Source organism: Ischnura elegans, chromosome 7 (assembly GCF_921293095.1).
Source record: "Ischnura elegans chromosome 7, ioIscEleg1.1, whole genome shotgun sequence".
NCBI lineage: Eukaryota > Metazoa > Arthropoda > Insecta > Odonata > Coenagrionidae > Ischnura > Ischnura elegans.
The window spans coordinates 104,443,744-104,465,138 of record NC_060252.1 but is presented as its reverse complement, the minus strand read 5'-3'; the positions used below and the strand labels follow the sequence as shown (position 1 = coordinate 104,465,138).

The window sequence follows — 21,395 nt, the reverse complement described above, 5'->3', positions numbered from 1 at the left end:
CTCATCATGTGGTTTCTCCCGACGTGGCCTTCCTAGCCCGAGAGGCCCTCGGTCCGATTCCCGGCGCGTGCCTGAGCCCTCCCGGGTAAAACTCCCGCGCTACCCTCACGCTGGAATGGTCATACTCCTCATTGTGTTACTCTCAGGGGATGTCAGTCTTAACCCTGGCCCTTCTCGTGTCCCTCAAGTGCACCTTTATTATCAAAATGTGAGAAGCATCAAGGCCAAACTTGGCGACTGTGACACACACGCCCATGAGCTCTCCCAATTTGATATCATTGCCCTTTCTGAAACCTGGTTAAACCCCTCAGTCCCTGACACTGAATTATCCTTTGTGAACTCGCACAATATCTATCGCCGAGATCGACCGTCAAGAGGAGGAGGAGTGCTCCTTGCTGCCAAAAATCTCTATCTATCAAAACGCCGCCTGGACCTGGAAACGGACTGTGAGGTTATATGGAGTGAGGTGTGACTAGTCTCAGGTGAACACTCTAAGGCATGTAAAATCTATGTTGGTTGCTTTTACCGTCCCCCTAACAGTGACATTACTATTCTGGAACATTGTCTAGACTCTGTGTTTAGAGCTATAAACCTAGGTCCTGTAATTCTGGTTGGTGATTTTAATCTTTCAATTCGATGGAACAATCCAACAAGCGGCTGTCCAACCAACGCCCATGATGACTTCTTTCTTCAAAATTTTGTAAATGCTCTTGGCCTTCCTCAATACTGCCTACACGGAACTCGAAATGCGGCAACGCTGGACTTACTTCTTGCGACCATTGCCCCTGAGGCAGTCACCCCCGGGCAAAATATTTTCGACTCCGACCACGACTCCCTCGATGCAGTGTTCCTCGTCCAACGTTCCAAGAAGCACCACGGGGTTCCTACCCCGCCCCCTAAGCCATTCCCTGCTTGGTCGAAGGCATGTTGGGACGACATAAATCGCTGTCTCGACCTCATACCCTGGGGTATCCTTGCTTCTATGTCTCCGGAAGAAGGTGTGGACTTTCTTTACTCAATCCTTGAGAGTGCGGTCAAAGATTTTGTGCCCATTGTGAAACCTAAGTCAAAAAAATTCCCCTCAAACTACATACACTAACCTTCGTCGCTGTTCCAAAACGCTGATTCGCCGTGATCACAAGGAGTATGTTCAGGCCATGTGTTCATCCATTTCCTCCAACCCAAGAAAATTCTGGTCCCTTGTGAATAGTCGCCGAAAGTCTCCACGCATCCCCCTTAACGTGACCTATAACAATCTCGAGGCTGTGGGTCCAGATAGACCAAACTTATTCAATAAATTCTTTACAGATTGCTTAGCTCCTTCATCTACTCTCTCTAATAAAATTGATAACTTCCCCATGCCAATTCGTGACCATTGTCTATCTAACCTTATCACAGATCCCAGGGAAGTATTTGAGTATCTCTCCAAAATCCCTCTCCATCGTGCCCCTGGTCCCGATGGTTTGAGCCCCAAACTAATTAGACATTGCGCCTCCTCCCTCTCTCTTCCATTGAGCCTCCTACTGAACCGTTGCTTTTCCCTCGGCACCTTCCCCTCCCAATGGAAAATTGCCAACATCATTCCCATACATAAAAATGGCCCTAAAGATGAAATCTCAAACTACCGCCCAATATCGATACTTCCGATACCATCTTCAGTTTGTGAAAGGATTATTCTCAACAGGCTCTACTACTTCACTTCTCCTTTTTTATCAAATAATCAGCATGGTTTCCTTCCGGGACGCTCCTGCCTGACCAACTTAGCTCTTTTTCAGCATCATGTAGTCGTTTCCATCTCCAATAAAGCTCAACTAGACGCAATATTCTTAGATTTCTCGAAAGCCTTCGACTCTCTTGACCACTCTCTTCTCCTTCACAAACTCTCTCATTGCTTTAACCTTCATGGTAATTTTCTAAACATAGTGGACTCTTTCCTCAACAATAGATGGCAGCGTGTAATACTTCCTAGCTGCTCATCTCAATGGTCACCCACAACATCCGGAGTCCCCCAGGGAAGTGTTCTCGGACCATATTTATTTAATCTTTTCATTGACACTCTGGCCTCCCTCGTACATCCCTCTCAAGCCCATACCCTTTTTTACGCAGATGACTGCAAAATTTTTAAGCAAATTAACAATATCGCAGACTGCCATAACCTACAGGATGCATTGAACAAGGTTTCAGAGTGGTGCAACACCAGGAATCTCCGCCAAAATGCTAATAAATGCAACATAATTTCCATTTTGCTAAAAGAGTCCCCTCATGATTTCAGGTACAGTTTAAACTCCCTTCCCCTCAGACGAGTCTCTCCGCCATCAAAGATTTAGGTGTCTTAATGGATCAAAAATTAAATTACTGTGAGCATATTACAAAAATTAAAAACAAAGCTATGTCTCTCCTTGGCTTCCTCTACCGCTTCTCAGAAATTGCAGACCCGATAGCATTACGCGCATATTTTTCAACTATTGTCATTCCCGTTATAATGTATTGCTCCCCCATTTGGACAATCTCAGCCCCATCGAATATTTTGGCTCTTAAAAGTGTGACAAATTTTTTCACTAATATAGTTAAGTGCAGAGCCCCTCATCTTCGTAATATGTCCGCTGATACTGTTTTGCACACTCTCTCTATATCTAATATTCCAAATTTAATCCTAAAATCTGATTTAAAACTAATACTATGAGCTAAACTAAGAGCATTCTAAACTCTTCCATCGACTATCCCGATCTAGTCTCCAATCTAACCTTTAAAGTTCCATGCAGACCCACTCGAACGCATTCGCTCCTCCATGTGCCCATTCCCAGATTGTCACTAACCAAACGTCCCATCCTCTCCCACCTCTCTTCCCTCATAAATTCCCTTCCAGATCACATTGACCCGTTCTCCTTTCCAAACCACTCCTTTACAAACCGCGCTCTTTCCTACCTTAATAGAAACTCCTAAGGTCAAAGAGCTTACTTCAATGTATTGTTATTTATTTAAATTAATTATGTTTGATTGTGTTTGTGCTTTTTATGTTTGTTATACTGTGCTACTATAAAATGGCAAACTATGCTGTATGTGGACAATTTGATAAATAAATAAAAGACATTTGCGATTTTTGCTTCTAGGGAGGGGCTGTCCCCTCCTGCCCCTCGCTGGGTACGCCCATGTATACCATTGAAAATTTTTCCAGGTTTCCATCCCATTCATTCAACCAGTGAATGTGGCATGAGGGTGTACACATATTTTTGCAAGTGATATAACACATTCCCACTCATAAAAGGGGAAAATTTTAAAATATCAAATCTTATCTTAATTTAATAAGATATGGATACTATGCTTTTACCTCAATAGCATCATGAAGGCAATGCACACTGGATTCAAATTCCTGGAACCCAAAAGAACTAGGAAGGAGTTTTGCCAGGAAAGGAAATAAATTATAAAAGAATATTTGCTGACTATTCTGATTGAAAATAGATTTAGCAGCTTCCATTAGTTGGATGAATTTTGGATCTCTGTAGTCAAATCTTTTCCCCATCACTATATGCCAGAGCACATTAATAGAAACTGCTCCTAAGAGAGCTTTGAAATCCACCTAAAAAACAAACAAACAAATTAGTATCATAATATTTTCCAGCATTCTAAAAATTACCTCATTTAGTGAGTATGTATACCTTACTGTGATTGGAAGGAAAAATAAGGAGCAATAATAATTTTAATAGCCAAAATCCATTTAGTTGACCAAACTAACTTCATCACTGTGCAAGTAAAAGTTTTTGTAGATGTTTTTCACATGGGCAAAAAGGTGGGGTTCATAGTTCACTTTTTGACATGAGTAAAATTTTTGGTGGCCCTTCATGAGGTCTGAAAATCTCTGTATTATCAAGACTGCAAAAAGAGAACAATTGTCCATTCTTTAGTAATGACAGCAAGTTAGCATAACAAGCGAGATGTTGAATTTCATGAGAGACCCTTTCTAACTTTCTCTCAAATTTTGCATGTCCCTTTACTTTCTTCACATTTCTATCTCACTTTATTCTCACTAAATATAACTGTAATCATTTTTCCTTCACCTTAGCTCACACTATCCTCATATTTATGAATGGCTTCTCTAAGCATATTATCCTTGTAGCTCTCTACTTTATGCATGATCACTTTTGAAAGATCACCTGTGGTATCACTTATTGCAATCACGGTACTTTAAGGGTTAATGATACATATGCAGTCATACCACAAACTTCCACCATATAATTGCTTACCGGATATAAATAGCCATTTTCACACCCTCCAGACATTTCCTCGATGCCAATCATCATTGCTCTAATTTCTTCCTGGACGATGCCTTCCAAAGTATTCTTTCCTAAGCCCAGTTGTCGCAAGTGTTGCAGAACAAAACGTCGTTGGAGCTTCCAAATATCTCCGGAAGTCAATATTATTCCTTCATATTTCATGCAATGGGAAAACAAAATTAAAATTTAGTTACCTGTGTAGCCAATACTTTTACAGCTATAGAGGGAAGAATTCCTCATTCAAGGCCTTAGACATTGCGGTAGCTTAGAAAGAACAAAACCCCAAAAATTTTGAAAGATGCGAAGTCTCAAGAGCGGCCCTAATATAATAAATCCTCCCAACACGAAATAACTTTTTGCCCACAGTCTTGCCCTGATCTTATAAGAGTAATACATATGTACTGCCCACACAGCAACAATATGCACATAATACTCAAATTTTATGCCAATATTATGCCACCACAAAGGTATAAATCGTGCATAAAATGTGCATATAAATGGTATAATGTCCTCATAAATTGCAATATATGCGAATAATATGCGGAATGTATGCACTTGTGGAATGGAATTATGTTTGCATATATACGGAATATATGAGGACATTATACCATTTACATGCTCCTTTTATGTACATACATTTTATGCACCATTTATACCATTGATGTGGCTATATATATGCACATATTTTACCCATATATACCATTTATATGCACCTTTCATGTACATATTACGCACAAATTTATACCATGGATGTACATAATCGATGGAATATTATTTGCATATTACATGAATCCATTTATGCAACTTTTATACAGTATAAATTTTGAGTGTGCTGTGTGGGTGAAATAGGAGACATAGCCAGGGAGAGGGGGGAGAGGCTTTGGGGTCTGCAGCCCCCAAAATTTTTTCCCTCAGAGTGACAGCCCAGCATACATCCCATAAGGAGACAATTATCTGAAAGGAAATTCTCTACTGACTTTCTCTTAACAATCAATAGTTGTAAATTGACCTGGGTCTCGTATACTAAATTTTCTTAAATTTCCAAGATATTAACTACTACCTACATGTGATGCTCTTTCTCAAGTGATAAAAACTAATGACTTAAAAGAGCGTCTATAAGATTTAAAGCAAAAGATGGTTTTTACTCTATGGAAGAGTTTCTTGTAAATAAAATATCAAATTCGTAAGTCTTTTATGGCATGCTGCTCTAAATAAAAATTTATGAATAAAAATGAGAAGTTCTATCTTATCATAAACAAGCCATTATGACCATAAAGATATTATTAAAATGTCGTCAGTGACATAATGTTAAATTTTTTTTGAAAAATTGGATCTCAGAAATCAATACCCAAGAAGTCTAAGCCTTAATATCCACAGCCATTTCTATAATAATCAACTATTACAATGAATTTCAGCACTATGTAAACAAAATGTATTGTGTCTTCGATGAAACTTAGGTTTTTCCAATGCGTGGAAATTGAAAAAAAAAATTAAATAAAATTAATTATCAGAACACGCAACTTGCATACCACCAAAGCGTCACCCGAAGCAAAATTTTGTCCACATGCTTCCCAAGATGCATCTCAGTTGAAAATAATAACATTTTTACAGTTCTTCATTGACTCACCGCTCGACTTTCCACCAAAGATACTGATATTTATGTATTCAGGTCGCCCTGAAAAGTCATCTCTAAGGAGTGCCTCTCGAACTTCATCAAGACCCGAGATGAAAACCACAGGAATGTTAAGCACATGAAGGCCAACTACTCTCCCATACTTCTTGTGCAAGTACGATGTGATATCTTTAGCACGCTGGGCAAATATAATGGGTACATATCCGAATATTGGCCACCTTCTGGGTCCTAGAATGAAATTAATAGAAACATGAAATTACATTCCCTCCTTATTTTTCAAACTTAACCTCAATTAAATTTCAAATTATTTTTTCTTACTACTTATATTTAACCATCCATAACATTCTTTGTTGTCCAAATAATTATTTTTCTTATTTAAGTACATGGTGGCCTGATGAAGACAATTATCGAGGGATAAGTATATGGCATGAACGGAAAAGGAGGACCTCAAATGAAATATATGGAAGAGGTAAAGATGGATGTGAAAGGGAAGAAATATGCAGGTGTGAAATACTAGCTGATAGGAGAATGGAGTCGATAGCTGCATCTAATCAATGATAGGATTATTGACCAGTGATGATGATGAATACATAAGTTTCAATCATCTGTAGGATCGTTACGTAAATGTTCAAAGAAAAGGCTAGTCAAGAGTCTAGCCTGTGGTGTGGTGGTACAAAAACATGGACGCTATGAGAGGAGAACGAGAAAAAGCTGAATGCATTCGAGATGTGGGTGCGGAGAAGAATAGGGAAGGTGAAGTGGATGCAGAGGAAAAGGAACAATAAAGTGGTGGACATGGTGGGTGAGGAGAGGCAGCTTCTAAATGGACCCAGAAGGTTTGGATGGAGCGAGTTCTGAGTGGGGACGGGATGTTGAAAACAGCGTTAGAGTGTAGAATTTTGGGGAAGAGAGGGAGAGGAAGGAATAGAATAGGATTTTTTTAGACGGAATGAAAGGGAATGGGCCTTATTGTGAATTTTAGAGGGTAGTCCATGAAGTGAGGGGAGACAGTCCGGGGTGGTCAAAAAAGTACTCTTTGTTAATCCATTAACGGCCAAGGCTAATATTCGGTAGAAATATTTGAATTTATCATCATATTTAGTCTTAATAGATACTAGAAAAGAAATTTTGAAAATTTTGAGGCTCTAAAAAATTTATTTATAACAAAAAAATAATGGTGCGTTTTCGCACCTTTGGCGGAATGTGGGTACTTCGGTTAACATACCTTAAAAATACTAAAATCTTTTTCTTTTCCACCTTTTTAATTTATAAACACATATAAACGCATAATTTAGTATTTAAATCATTAAGTAACCGTTCATACTCTAACAAATCCCTTTTATTAATGAAAATTATTTGAATATAAGGGCACATTACATTTTACCCAAAAATATACATTGTGCCTATTACATTACGTACACCTTTCCTTGTTACCTTTTTCTCGATAATATGACCTGCATTAACTTCTTTAGTGTGTGCTAGTAAGGAATTACGAGCAGGTTTGTCTTTTTTCGGATTTGATGGTCCTTCTGCATGTATTTCTTAGTGATTGCCATAACTGAATCGGTCACCTTTGATTGACGTTAGCGCGTCATATGACCTTTGAGAAATCAATTGGAGACATTTTGAACCAACTGGCCCTCTTATAGAATTTTAATGAATTGGTTAACACACTTTCCAGTAAATTGGTAAACAATGTCCACCACCACTTTTTCCCTCTGATTTTGATTCTATAATTCGCGTTTGCATTATCGTGATGTATAACCCACCAGTGGGATTATTGGAATGGCAGAAACTGGGGAATAGTTATGCCTTTTCTTTCAAATGGTAAATTGGCTATTTGTTGCTGGCCACAATTGCAACAGAGGATTCATTCCATTTGACCGCGAACAATTCAGATTCCTCGTCAAAAGCATGATCAATTTTCAGAGGTTTTTTCCAAAAGCTTTAGAGTCTTCAAGAGGGCACTTTCCAGTTACCCGAGTGGTTCAAGTTGCAAAGGATCGCCTTTCCTTCAGTGTTTGGAACAAGGAACATGTATAAGAGAAGTTTTCAATAAATAACCGATGCTGAGTAATATCGGGAATTATTTTCAAGAGATGTGAAACAACGATAGCTCCTAATCCTACCTTCACTCCATTAGAGTTATATTGATTTAGCCCCTGCATACGAAGACAAATTGGATGAGGTAAAGAGCAAAGGCTCCATAATTTGAACCCTAATCAAACCGGTTTATTTTGTATCAGCATTTTCGCTGAGTGGCGTCCAAAATACGGAACCATTTGCTCATCCATAGGAGGGTTATGAGAAAAAATTCCAAAAAATTAGCATTCAGCATAGTAAATATTGGTCTCAGCTTTGCACATTTGTCCGTTTTGTCGAGAGAAAAGGTGGATATTTTCCTTTATCTCTTTCTACCCATAGTTTGACGAACTAATTCAACCCATTTATCTTCATAATATCTTTAGACGAGTCCTGCTGCAGGAGCACATGGTACCTAGAGAGAATCAAAATATCAAGACACTTCTCAAGTCTACAACACTAATTGTAGCTGATACCTACTGCTATAAGTAACATATATTACTTTTTTTGAAAAATATACCATTCCCTCCCAAACCTCGTCATCAAGAAAGCGGAGGAAAATGTCAGATGGAGACATACCTCCAAATTCACGTCTTATTTTTTCGTCATATTCCTTCTCTTTTCATATTGGACGACACAAAACTTAGCATCAATATCCTTTTTCCATTTTGGAAATTAATGCCTTTTATCAGACGACTGGATATCTTTTTTGGTACTCTGATGGCTTTCCTTCTTCTTCTTGCGCACTCAGCCGGTGCTCCACTATGCCATCGCCTCGATGCGTTTGCAATGTTACCGCGATGTCATTGTTAATCGGCTTCGCAGTTCAAATGTTATCATCGACGTCTTCTTCAGCAGTCAAGTTCTTAACGTCTGGCGGTATTTAGACAACATCCGTGGCGTCATTCACAGAATCCAGGGTTTCCTCTAAAGTGGTCAAGATATATTGGGTGGACATACACCTTCTTTAATTATCCACCGACAGTAGTCTCAGAAAATTTGATGAAATGAAAAAGATAATTTTTTTCACTCCTACGTCGCCTGAAACGTTGATATTGAAGATGTAGAATCACCCATTTACACCCGTCATACCTAACGAATGCGAATAGACCAATGAGACTAACTTCTTGAAGCTTTCTTCTAGTTTTTGAAGGTAAGATCCATTGAACTATACATAGCAGTGATCCGTTTTTGATGACCAGCGCTGTTTGAGAAACAGTACATTACACACAGTTGAAAACCGATAGGTCTCGTGGCGGGGAATCGAGCTGCTCATTAGTACACAATGGCTAAAAGAAGCCACATTTTAGAAGACGACAGCTGTGGGACCAATAAGATAAGAAAGTACATTTTTATGATATTTACAACCCAACAGGGATCAAATTGATTCACCGAATAATTACAGGGCGGCGTACAATATTAGTGACCAAGGTTTGCTACATTTGTCTCTCGGTACGGAGCCTCAGTCCTAATCCGCCATACCCCCAAACGCCAAAGGTGCGAAAACGCACCATTATATACAAGTGTCAAAATTGTACATCTCTAAATATATATTGTTTGGTTTTAAAAAATCTGAGTAATTAAGCATTATTAGTACACTTATAATACTAGTATTAGGATTCATAAATATTCTTAGTGCACTCGTAAAAAAATATTAAGTAGATAGCCCTCGATGAGCTAGAAATTTAGTAAACTTGAAAAATTATAACTAAATAATCACGTCAAAATTATTAAAGAAAATGGTTTTAAAAATAAGTTTACCATCTAAAGGCTAAATTACCATGGAAAAACTATTAAATAACGGTGTAAATATTTTTTCACGAACTAATTAAAAAATGGTGCGTTTTCGCACCTTTGGCCGTAAATGGGTTAATCTACTTGACCTGTAGAATATTTTAATAAATAGATAAATAATGGTTTTCTGAAGAAAGATTTGGTGCTCTTCCTACGAATAGATTGCTTGAAAAGTTCTTGGGATTGCCACCGGGCCAGGAACTGGAGTTAAAAGCAAAGTGTGGCGTTACAACCACTTTGAACAGCCTTGTGTTCTCATTGGCTGAAAGATTGTTACAACGACAGAGAATCAGACGTGCCAAGTGATGGAAGAAAAGGATGAGATTTCCATCCCTGGAGCCATTGTGGAGAATGATTGCATGAAATGGTTGTTTTTCTGCCATCAATGGAGCGATGGCTGTAGCTATCGTTATGAAGGGATGGAAAAAATGATTGTTAGATTCAGGCTGAATGATGGAGAATCTCTTACCATCATTAAGGTGACATGGGAAACCTAATGTAATCTTCCTGAAGAAAGGATACACCATATAATGAGATGAATAATCCAGAGATTTATTTCTAGATAACTTTAAAGTCAATCCTACCGCACCTCCAACCCTGATTTAGGTGTCCATGAGTTATAAACAGCCCCTAAGTATTTATCACTAGATATTAGGGATGGACAGATCCAGGATTTTTTTTGGATCCAGATTCGGATCGGATCCTTGATTTTCAGAGCCGGATCTTTCGGATCGGATATTTTCGGATCCAAATGCATTTTCAAATTCCTGATGCTGAGATTCAATCCCGATGATTGTTCAATCCCTTGGGAAGAGTCACACTATGTGCCAGTTGTATTTTGCCTTTTTTATTTTCAACGGCTGAAATTCTCCTACGTAACCTCTGCGAGAGCTTTCAAACAAAACTGTTCATGAGTATGACAAGAATTGCATGCGACGGCGCATTTGAAGAGAGAATCGGAACTCTTTCCACCCTTATGCATTGCATTTGCATTCACTGAAGCTATTATTTAAAATTTCGGATCCAGATCCGATGTCTTCCGCGACTTTGGATCCAATGTATCCGATGAAGGGCAATATCCGCAGATATTTGGATCCGAGGTATCTGATCCCACCATCCCTTCTAGATATATACAGTGGAACTTGGTTATAACGGCATCGGCTGTAACGTCAACTCGGGTTTAACGTCACATTTTATTCGAACCAGCCAAAATTGAACATTTATGTTGCACGAAAACGTGTTTATATCGTCAACAAATATTGCGACTCTCGGGTATAGCGGCAAAAATTTTGCGATTCTTAGGTTGCAAAAGTGGTAGTGTGATTGTATTATGTCCCAAAGTTCATAGAAATTATGTGTAGAAACATCAACAGCAAAAACAGGTCACAAGCTGGACGTTGAGCTGGTGACGGGATGCAACTCTTTTGTTTATATTTGCAATATTTAATTGTGAAAATAATTTTTTTATTGACGTTTTTTTTTATTATACATATTCCAATGTACGAGTAGATTTCAATAAACAGTGTTGTATATTGCAGAACACTTGGGTTTTTACTTTGTCCTTCCACTAAGATTTAAGGCTACTTTCTTATAACGTCACTCGGATATAACGTTAAAAATCTTCTGGTCCCTTTGATGAAGTTATAGCCAAGTTCCACTGTATAACCTATGCAGCCCACTCACCAGGTGGAAATTTCTTTGGCTTCCTGCACATAATCCAGAGGGCAAACAGCACAGCCGCAGAGATGGGAACTAAAAACTCAGGCGCCATCCTAGGAATCATCTGGAAAAGAAGAAAACACTAACGTATCAATGGCTGTAACTAATCGGCATTCATTCACTCACTCATTGCCACCCAAAGATTAGTTTGAATACAGCTCATCCCAAGCTGCCCCACAGGCACGTGGATTCACTCGTTCACATATCTACATCTACATAATACCCCGCAAGCCGCCTACAAGGCGTGTGGCAGGGGGTGTTAGGACACCAACCGTTCACAACTAAAAAAAAAAATGAATTGCTCTAATAAGGTTGGGACTAGCATTTCTTAAAGTCCTTTATGGTTCGGGGGAAAAACAAATTCCCATATGTATCCGTTCGGCAAAAAATCTCTTTTAATTTATCGCTTCTATCAGACCTGGAAATACAGTGTGGCTCTAATATTATGTTCTCTGTGTCGCTCTTAAAGATATCCATTCTCAATTGTTCAAGCAATCTAAGCCTAGCGCGCAGCCTCCGAGTCTCCAATGGCTCCCAGCCTAATTCACTTAACATCTGGGTAACACTGTCTGTACGCCCATAGCAGTTTTTGAAGAAAGGCGCAGCCTTCCTTTGTATTTTATTCAGTTCACTGATTAAGTAAATATCAAGTAATATGCATGGACTGTACCCCAGTGGTACCTCAGTGTAGTCGTCTTGGGGGTGGATTGGATTTTGGTGAACCATATCTCAAAGAAATTTACAGGTAGGTCAAAAAAATAAAATATTTGGTCCTCAAGGTCATAACTTTCATGTTTTCTCATTGACATGCTTCTTTTTAAATCCCAAAAAACTCAATTTTACATCCTTACTACCGAGCCCCTTAAGGCACACATTCGAATATTTTTTTAACTATTCAAATCTGAGATAGTGAATATAAACTCTATGAAGAAAACATCACTCACTCAGTGTATCAATCTGAAGGCTGTTTTGAATTGGCGAAGTTAGATCTCCCACAGACTGACCCAATGGCGACTGAATCCTTTTAGGAGGCTGGCGGGGTATTATGTAGATGTAGATGAATCCTACACATTATAGGTAGCAGGGCCACTTTCTTTCCTTGGGCCGCCTTGCACTTCGAGGATATTGTTTGGGGGTGCCCGCAGGCTTCACCTAAGATTTGAACCCAGGACCCCACAATGAGCAGCCACGCACTCTACCTACTAGGCTGCCACTCTCCTATTAGGTGAGATTATATTTACATATTCAAATAAATTCAGAGGTAAGGGAAGAAAGGGATAGGAACATATAATAGAAAAAGGATGAGGACAACGGTGCTGTGGTAGATGGAAAAAGCCAGAAATCAGAGGGTAAAAATGCCACCTGACTGGGACACGAACCCAGAAACTCCCGGTTGCCGGCCGAGTGCTCTAACCAGTTGCGCTACCAGGAAGCTTAGGTTTACCATGATTTTCGGCAGGAGTTTATGCAAAGAAAACTCCCTTTGCTTTGGCCCACAAGAGTAACCAATAGATGGCAATGGGGCAGGTCACAAGAAAAAAAACAATTTCCTGCACTGTAATTTTATAGTGTAATTATAAACATATAATACATTGAAAGAGAATCATGAAATCACCTCACTTACTCGTTGTGAGCAATAAACCAACCGGACAATATAACAAAAGAGTTCCATTGTAAAAGTTCAAAAAAAAAGAAAAACATATCATACACAATGTCAAAAAAGATTATAATTAGTTCCATCATAGTAACTATACATAACATTAGTCAGTCATAATTATTATTCATGGTGAAACAAAACACAGTACTAATCCACAAACTTTTATTTTAACAGTCTACTAGTTTCGACGTTTACATTGTCATTATCAAGACTAACTGACCAACAATGCCCAACCAACAATGCACCTCCTCATTTAGTCCCCCCCCTCCTCCTTCCCTCACATTATTGTTGGATAAATAAGGCTGGACGTTGTACGCTATTGCTCAGTTAGTCTTGATAATGACGGTGTAAACGTCGAAACTAGTAGACTGTTAAAATAAAAGTTTGTGGAATAGTACTGGGTTTTGTTTCACCATGAACATTTCATCGTTCCACCAAGTAACGCCCAAATCAGTTGATTTTATTCATAATTATTATTATTAGTCGGTCATAATTATTATTATTAGTCAGTCAGTAGTCACAATTAATGATGGCAAACAGAGGGAATATGACTTTTTGTTTTCCTGGAGCAGAAGTTGAGTAGTTTATGTGCTTCTACAATTTTTTTTACATTTTTGGCTGCGTTGGAGGAAAAATATTAGTGGGACAGATGTTTGTCCATCCCTCGATCCGTTGTTATATATCGAGCATTAGGGTGGTTTCCTATCATTTTTTAATTACCTTAATCGAAATATTATTACTCTTGGAGTGTGTATTTCTCACTTTTAGATTTTTAAATGACGATATCTATTTTTAGCAATTAAATGAAAAGTGAAAATTTTCAAGTGCCTGGCTTAAATAAGAATTATTTATACCCTATCAAACGAAGGAAACTTTCAGACCTTAGGCAGTTTTAATAGGTGATTATTAAGACATATTTCCCTGAGCTCTGTGCCTCATGCATGCATTGGTAATTTCAGACGATGTAAAACTCCTATCTACTCGTATAGAAACTAGGTGCCTGTGACGTCATGTGGAGTGGTATCGCATGGGCGCCAATCTGGCCTTTTTCAAATGCGGTTAAAATTGACAATTGCCATTCGTCTGAACTGGGATTTCTAAAACCAAATAATTTGTATATTATGAATATATTAATGGTAGGTAACGAATCCCAATCAATGCCTTTCCTTTTCTTTGGTGAAGGAAACTACCTTATTGCCAACAAAAAGTTGACAGCGTTAACCAGGCACGTAGCGAGAAATTTGCTTCGGGAGGGGGTTATGTGGGTTACATATACTTTGAAGTCAACTTGCACGCATTGGAAAACAATACATTTCATTACGACAGCCATATATTTTGCATCCATAACGCTGAAAGTTGAATTCACCGTTGGTTATGGGCAAACCTTATGAAAATTAACTACCATATCGAAATATGGAGTGTTAGAGGATTGGTGCCCCAGGGCTTGAGGTCTCCTCAGCAGATATGTTTATGGTGCGTAGCCACCACAAATGAGCAAAAAATTTTGAGGGGAGCTGAAGCCCCCAAAGCTTCCCCATTTGGAGCAAATAGCCTCATCTGTCGGTCATATCCTCCAAATACCAAACCATATATACCTCGAATAGCTACCATTATCGACACAGAAATTATGTTGACTAGCGCCAAAAAACCAATAAATGACACATACAGAAAAGGACAACAAAACACTGATTAAAATATAATTTTCTGTGTTCAATTCCACCAGTTTCACATTGAACTTAAACCAAAGAAAAGCATTTTTATAGTTTTTTTTATCGCAAGGAAATTCATACCCATAACTCGGAAACATGTAATTCTATTGCAGCCATATTCATGATTTTCCTAAGTGGAAATATTTTCCATAAACACTATGAATTTTACTCAGGAATCTTTAACAAAAAAGAGTTATTATCAATCTTGTAAACGTGAGGCAAAATAGAACTAGGATGTCGCACAGATTCGTAAGTTGGGTTTGTTGCAATCCGTGCAGCTACAGCGTCATTGTCGTCGATAAAGTGAGCTAGTGCATTTTTTCTTTCCAATATCTTTTTGTAGTTTTTAATACCAAGTTTATATAGATATTTTCATTTGATTTTCTTTTTATAATAATCAAATTTTAACATAAAAAAATTAATTGAACAACAACAATGTATCAATACCACCAGGGGCGAAGCTAGGAATTAAGGCTGGGGGCAGGGGGGGCTTTAGATGCAACTAATACGGGGTGTGTGGGGGTATGGAATACCTATCAGGATAAGCGGTAGGCGCGGGATTGCGAAATTTGAAGATAAATGGTTCAAAATGGTAAGTTTTAGGGCTTTCTGAGGGATATTTTATTAATCCTTAACATTTTCCCTACTAAAGACGTAAATATAAGTGTTGACGTTTCTTGACCCGGGAGACGAAAGCCGTACATTTCCGTGTGAGATTTTCCTGACCAAGAGAACGAATGCCGTATACATACGCTTTCTAGCTCTCCCCCTTTTATGACGTTCGCGGTTGTGCGACGTCGTTGTTTCGGGACCCAACACTGCGGGGTTTAGGCTTTACCCACGGAATCAGGGAGCAGGTACCTTGACCCCTCGTCTTATATTACCCCTCTTAGCGGTAAGGGTCATGCAATTGTTTATCCAGTCAGTTTTCGAAAAATATATATTAATAATAAATATAAATAAATATTTGTTCTTTTCTCATGAAATATGAATTTAGAATTGAATTATTTGTCTTTAGAGCAGCGTTTACAATTTTTAAAACGAAATTCTACGATATATATTAACTAATACCTCGAGTTCTGTATAGACATACAGGTGCCTAGATGCTAAACGAGTAGACAGGAGTTTTTCATGGTCTGAGATTACCAATGCATGCATGAGGCACAGAGCTCAGGGAAACATCTCTTAATAATCACCTATTAAAATTGCCTATGGTCGGAAAGTTTCCTTCGTTAGATGGGGTATTAATAATCCTTATTTAATAATTAATAATTAATATTAATAATTAAATATTAATAATTCATATTCTATCTGCCTATGATGTCAAATTTCAATCCTTATTACGTGTTAATTCTTTTTTATATGAGTGTATCAAACAACTTTACTTGACATTTTTCATGAACCTTTTGCTTTGATGAGCCATTTTATTGTAAATTGTGTTTTTGCTCCAAGGGTTTTTTCCCGGAGCATAATAAATATCTATTCTATTCTATTTAAGCCAAGCGCTACCTGCTAGCAGCCTGCATCGTAGCGGCGCTCATAACCTCGCACCAAGGTGGCCCCACACGGCGGCAGCCGGAACCAGAATGACTTCACACAGGCTTTTCCCAGCATTCATACTTGACGCGTTTTCGCGCGCTTTAAAATTTTCACTTTTCATTTAATCGCGAAAAATAGATATCGTCATTTAAAAATCTAAAAGCGTGAAATTCGCACTCCACGAGTAATAATCTTTCGATTTAGGCAATAAAAAAATAGGAAACCACCCTATTGTTCAAGGAATATCAATCTTTGATAACAATATTTATCAATATTTAACAGGTCGCAAACGCACCTTCGGCGCGGCCATGACACCGTAGCTGAGCCAGTGCGTCCGATTGATATTCATTATGACCTAAGCCAGTGTTTTCATCGTGAAATCCTCCTTAGCTAACGGTGCATTATCCTAGCAGAGCAGCTTAATTCCACCGCTTTCCCCAGGTGCCATGGACAGTGGCGCAGCGAGGGGGGGGGGGGGTTTGGGGGGTTTGGGGGATAAACCCCCCCCCCCCCCCCCCCCCGAGCTCAGAAAATTTTTTTAAATTTAATTCATTTTACTTAATGGATTAGTATTACTTATAGAATAGGGTTATGATTAATCAAATATCCCTCAGAAAGCCGTAAAACTCACCACTTTGAACCATTAATCTTAAAAAACTTTCTGGAGTAGAGCCCTCGCAACTCCCACTCACCCTGGCGGGTATGCAATACCTCCACGCCCCAAAGTATTAGTTGCGCCTAAAACCCCCCTTAGCCTTACTTTTTGGTTGCGCCCCTGGCCATGGACACACAAAGGTCCCTTGGAAATGGGGCTACAAAGCACACCAAATACCCCGTTAGTCCAAGAGGATTGCGTGTGGAGTAAACTTATTTCCATTGAATTAAGCCTATAACAGTTTCATCTTACGGTACGGACCAATAAATTACTGTTAGGTGCAGAGAAGTCAAGAGTGAAAGCATTCGAAACGTGGAGCTACCGAAGAAGGATAAATATAAAATGGATCGACCAAGTGGGGAGGTTCGGAGAAGACTGGGAGAAAAGAGAATTCTTCCAAAAATCGTAAGGAGAAGACGAGAAAACTTATTGTTAGCTGACCATAGTATGAGGTCTGATGGCCTGATGAAAACAATCGTATGAGGACAAGTGGAAGGGAAGAAGTGCACCGCCGAATAGGAATAGGTCGCGTCGCACAATCGCGTGGGCTGAAATCGAAAAAAAAAACTGGCCAAAAATCAAAATATCGACTTTTTCATTTCGAACCGGGAATAGTATATTATCATTTTAGAATGTTCAGGGCATGTAAAACTGAGGTTGATCATTTATCAAAATGTTTTGTTTAATTCTTATAGCTCGCTGAAAATCAATAAAAATCTATGAAATCGTGAGTGCGCGATTTGTACGAAAAAGTTCAACGTTTGTACCCCATGAGATGGATTACAGTTAATAATTCGGAACTTTTGAGAATATTTATTGATAGTACCACTCTCTAAGTTAATTAAATCTGAACTTTTCTTTCAGTCAATTGTTTTTTAAGAACTGTATGAATTGTTAAAAATATCACTGTTTTTCGTTAATTCTTTACATAATTCTAGGATAAAAGTAGTTACCGCCGCTTGCCGCTCCTAAGATATTTACACCAGGAGTTAGACTGAAGTATATATTACTAGACGGAAAAGAAAAATCTTGCTCCAACTTGCTCCCCTCCGATTTTTTCGCGGTATATCAAAATGATGTCGGGCGGTTGTCGCGCCCCATGACCCGCAATACACGGCGCGGCGTAGGCACTCGGGAACTTAGGATGACATGCGTCGTAGTCCATTTGAGAGACTGGATTTTCTCTTAATTGTGAGTGCATTGTACTCAATTACTTGTTATTTGCGGTGTATTTATGGTTTGTACCCTCTTCTGACGATTATACCCCTGGGTCTTTCCGCGGGAGCCACGTGCGGACGGCAATACACCTAATGGTTCGCGCGCTCTCCAAGCCCTTCGTCCTCGGCGGCTACCCCTATGCATCCAGATTTGTTCTTTTACTATGAACACGTGCAAGAAAATCATATCAGAACCCCAGTATATTTCCAGATCCGACAGAAACGATTAATTATGAGATATATTTTGCCGAACTCAGGCAGGACTTCGTGAGAGAATTTCCCTTTTTATCTGTCAACGGATGGTGACCTAGCACCCCTGCCACCAGCGGCGGATTCAGGATTTTTGGGGGGGGGGGCACAAGGGTCTGCAGGTTTTCTCATATTTCAGATTATAAACAAAAGACAATTACTGTAGAAAATATTCCCTTTATTTTTATATGAAAGTTATTCATATTAAATCAAATGATTAAGGCTCCGTAATACACTAAATGAAACGAACGTGATGATAACGGTATTACTAAATCTTGTATATTTTATAAGCGTCTGTGGGGGCACGTGCCCCCGTGATATTACAATTGATATTACAATTACATATTTAACCCATTGCATGCAGACACGAACTACGATAAGTAATGCCTTATGCAATATAGGGGGCGTATAAGCTGAATTTTAAGGATGAATTCAGAGTATGAGACAGCTATTTTTTGCATTCTTTGCCACAAGAAGGATAAAAATCAGGCAAATATATAGTCTACTTGGAAAAATATGAAATTGAAATTCACGTTCTTAACAGCACAAGTGGAGTATTCTACTTAAACTATTCCGTACGTTCAAAGCGTATTACTTCAAGAACTTGAGCAAATATTCCCTCGGAAACCAAATTTTTCATGATTTGGAGAGAAAAAATCAAATACAAAGAGCGCGATAACACGTAGGAAAGGAGAATACTCCAGCGAGAGAATCGCCAACTCCCCTCACACTCACAGTATGCTCCGAAATCAGAAAAAAAAGTCTAAAATAGCTCTTTTTGAGATGAGAGAATTGAAAATTAGCTTAAACACTCATAAATGAGAATCGATTATGAACTTATTTTTTATACAAATTTGACCCGTTACTGAGATACAGCAGCCGAAAAATGACCAATAAAAAAACACGCGCGATCTCGTTTTCCTTCGAACAACTCAGAATCCTTCATTTTCATTACTTAATTAATTACCAGTTAAGACAATCAGTGACTTTGGTTTTGTAATTGCGCAAAGCCGGCGATTGCGCAGGGAGTGCCGAAAAACCGGCTTTTTTTCTCTTCTCTGCCTTTAAAAAAGTAGTTCCCATTGTTTCAAATTCACAGTGGAGAATAAAATTAGATTTTTCTTGCAAATTAACAATAAAAAAGCAGACGTTTAAGATGGTTGGTCCACATAAAAAGAACGGCATCCCTGAGCACACATCTTGACACGCTTTAAGGAAAACGTGCTTATTTTTTCCATTGTTTGATGTAAGTAACATATGTTTACCATCATCATACCTGCTTTGTTCCTTTGCCTAAAAATCCTTCCATATGACCATGAATTCCAAGTTCCAAGTTTCCCATTTCTCTGGGTAATATCATAGAGTAAGAATATTACTCACTCTATGGTACTATCCATCCCGAGCAAAGCCGGGTGGCCTGCTAGTATTATACAAATTTAAAAATATTTTCCTTGTTAATTCAATACTATATGCACTTATTAAAAATAATAATTGAATTTTAAATGTTTGATTTTCAAGCTTCTGGTAACGCAATCAACACTCTATTCACACAATACAAACGAATGCGCATAAATAATTATTTTATTGTCAACTGGCTTGTTGGGGTGATCATGGTTTACGCTTTTGTGACGAGAAAGAGGGACCCTAAGCAGCCTGGACACAGCGTGGCATTTGGCCGCTCGTGACTGTTCCCCGTCCCGCGGCGGACTGGCTGAAGTTCACGTTTCTCACAAACAACGAGAGCACCTACCGCCCCGATGCACCAGAGCATAACATTCGTTGCGTGGGTCGACGCCCGCTCCCTCACCTTCGATGATGATCATCATGATTGTGTGGAGGTCATTACCGCGGCGCTCGGCCATAAAAAAAAACATTGACCTCATTAATGTTATTTCTTGGGGGAAGCCCACGGCGGAATCTGGTTCCTCGTTGTAGCCGCGAAATGGGGGGTGGTTGATAGGGTGGGTGAAGAGTCACGAAGTCATCTCTTGCTCCGTGACGGGTACGAGTTGCGGTCCTATGGGGCGAAGGAGGGCCATTGAATGACCTTTACTTACCTCTACCTCTACATCTACAAAATACCCTGCGAGCCACCTCTAGGGTGTTTGGCAGGGGGTGATCAATCACCAGCATGCAGCATGCAATTGGACTCCCACATGCACACTACACAGTACAAAAAACGACACGCATACTAACAAATTATACTGTTAGAAATAATAATAACATTAAGAAACATGCATTAAGTTTTACATAGGTTAGTAGGCTTCACTACAAGTCATCTAATTTATTCATGAGTTCTATCGCTGCCGTTATAATCTCTTATTGATCGTGGAAAAAAGACATTCTGAATCTGTCTGTTCCACAGTCTATCTCTCTTATTTTATTTATATGATCTAAGCCTCCGTAGTATGTTGGCGTCCGTGAGATATGGCTACATTCGTTATAAAAGACACTGCTCTTAAATTTACCTAAACGGTTTAGTCTATTTTTCAATCTACGGTCTGACAGAGATTCCCATCCAAGTTTATCTAACAGGTCAGTTACACTAACAAGACTATCGTAAGTGACCTTTCACGTATCTTTTGAAGCCTTTTTCATGAGGGTCCCAAACACTGGCAGTGTATTCTAAATGTGGTCTAACGAGGGAAAGTAGCTAATTACTCTCACTTTGCCGTCGCACTTTCCTAATATTATTTTAACAAAACCCATTTTACGATTAGCTTGACCAGTTATCTCCCGAATATGTTTATTCCACGATAGATCATTATTGAGTCTAACTCCTATACATTTCACGGATCCATCTGCCTATAATGTGTGCCCCGAATTATATAGCTACGTTGTATGGAATTATTCTTCTTCCAGAAATTCAT

The 21,395-nt window shown here is 38.9% G+C and overlaps 1 protein-coding gene across 1 annotated transcript in view; it reads right to left on the bottom strand.

Annotated features, from left to right (window-relative positions):
- LOC124162844 (methyl farnesoate epoxidase-like) overlaps positions 1 to 21,395 on the bottom strand; it is a 43,527-nt gene that overhangs the window by 16,191 nt on the left and 5,941 nt on the right. Inside the window, exons 2-5 of the mRNA XM_046539518.1 lie at positions 11,464 to 11,563; positions 5,899 to 6,132; positions 4,242 to 4,420; positions 3,329 to 3,577 (exon numbers count right to left, since the gene is read on the bottom strand). Of these exons, the coding sequence (XP_046395474.1) occupies positions 3,329 to 3,577; positions 4,242 to 4,420; positions 5,899 to 6,132; positions 11,464 to 11,563 (762 nt within the window). The remainder of the gene's footprint in view (positions 1 to 3,328; positions 3,578 to 4,241; positions 4,421 to 5,898; positions 6,133 to 11,463; positions 11,564 to 21,395) is intronic.